Source organism: Apaloderma vittatum, unplaced genomic scaffold, assembly GCF_000703405.1.
Source record: "Apaloderma vittatum isolate BGI_N311 unplaced genomic scaffold, ASM70340v1 scaffold16079, whole genome shotgun sequence".
NCBI lineage: Eukaryota > Metazoa > Chordata > Aves > Trogoniformes > Trogonidae > Apaloderma > Apaloderma vittatum.
The window spans coordinates 21,296-22,223 of record NW_009737092.1 but is presented as its reverse complement, the minus strand read 5'-3'; the positions used below and the strand labels follow the sequence as shown (position 1 = coordinate 22,223).

General features: G+C 35.5%; 1 protein-coding gene across 1 annotated transcript in view; it reads left to right on the top strand.

The window, feature by feature from the left end:
• Positions 1-25: 25 nt before the first annotated feature.
• LOC104279809 (interstitial collagenase-like) overlaps positions 26-928 on the top strand; it is a gene marked incomplete at its 5' end in the record, with an annotated part of 4,272 nt that continues 3,369 nt past the window's right edge. The window contains 2 exons of the mRNA XM_009877224.1: positions 26-197; positions 574-691. Of these exons, the coding sequence (XP_009875526.1) occupies positions 26-197; positions 574-691 (290 nt within the window). The remainder of the gene's footprint in view (positions 198-573; positions 692-928) is intronic.

Genomic DNA, 928 nt, shown 5'->3' with positions numbered 1-928 from the left:
GTTTTACTTTGTTTTATATGATTTTTATCCTCTAGGCTACAATTTGTTCATTGTTATTGCCCATGAGCTTGGCCACTCGCTGGGTCTGTCTCATTCAAATGATCCTGGAGCACTGATGTATCCAACTTACGCCTACACGGACCCCAAGGAATTCCTTCTTCCTCAGGATGACATTGATGGCATTCAAGCCATTTATGGTAAGAAAATATATTTTTATTTATTTATCATTTCTACTTAGGAGGCTGGTAAACAGTAATGAGAAGATATTTAAAATACGCTTAAAATATGAATCCAAAATGAGAAGTTTAGCCATTTTTGTAACAATGGAACAGTGAGAGAAAATTTCTGGAAGTTAACTTAGGCTGAAGTTCAGTTTTACAAAAAGCTTATTTTGGAAAACCTGAACATAACCAGTTTTATTAGCATTAAGAGTCTGCTTTTAGTGGCAGACCCTTAGTTTAAAACTATAAGCCTTCTCATTCTCTGTAAAGCAGCTTATTGGTGTCCTCAGAGACCTTCTGAACACTGTCTTTATACTACTCCATACTAAAAGACAAAATATTCTTCCTATAGGGCAGTCTAATGTTGCTATGCAGCCAACAGGACCTGTAACTCCAAAATCTTGTGACCCAAATTTGACATTTGATGCTATTACTACTCTACGTGGAGAAATAATATTCTTCAAGGGCAGGTAACAGCAATAAACATACGTATTATCTATTCAAAATATTCTATAGTTTCAAGAAAGTCTATACTCTATGAGAAAAACTGTCCTTTTGGGGTGTAGTACAAAGAGAATCTCTAGAAATCCACCACATATTTACATAAGCAACAGTTCTCAAACCATTAATCCCAAGAGCTCTAGTTGTAAAGAGCGGTGAAAGAAATGAGGGTTTGTAGATTGTTTTCCAACTATTCTGTTGCCATA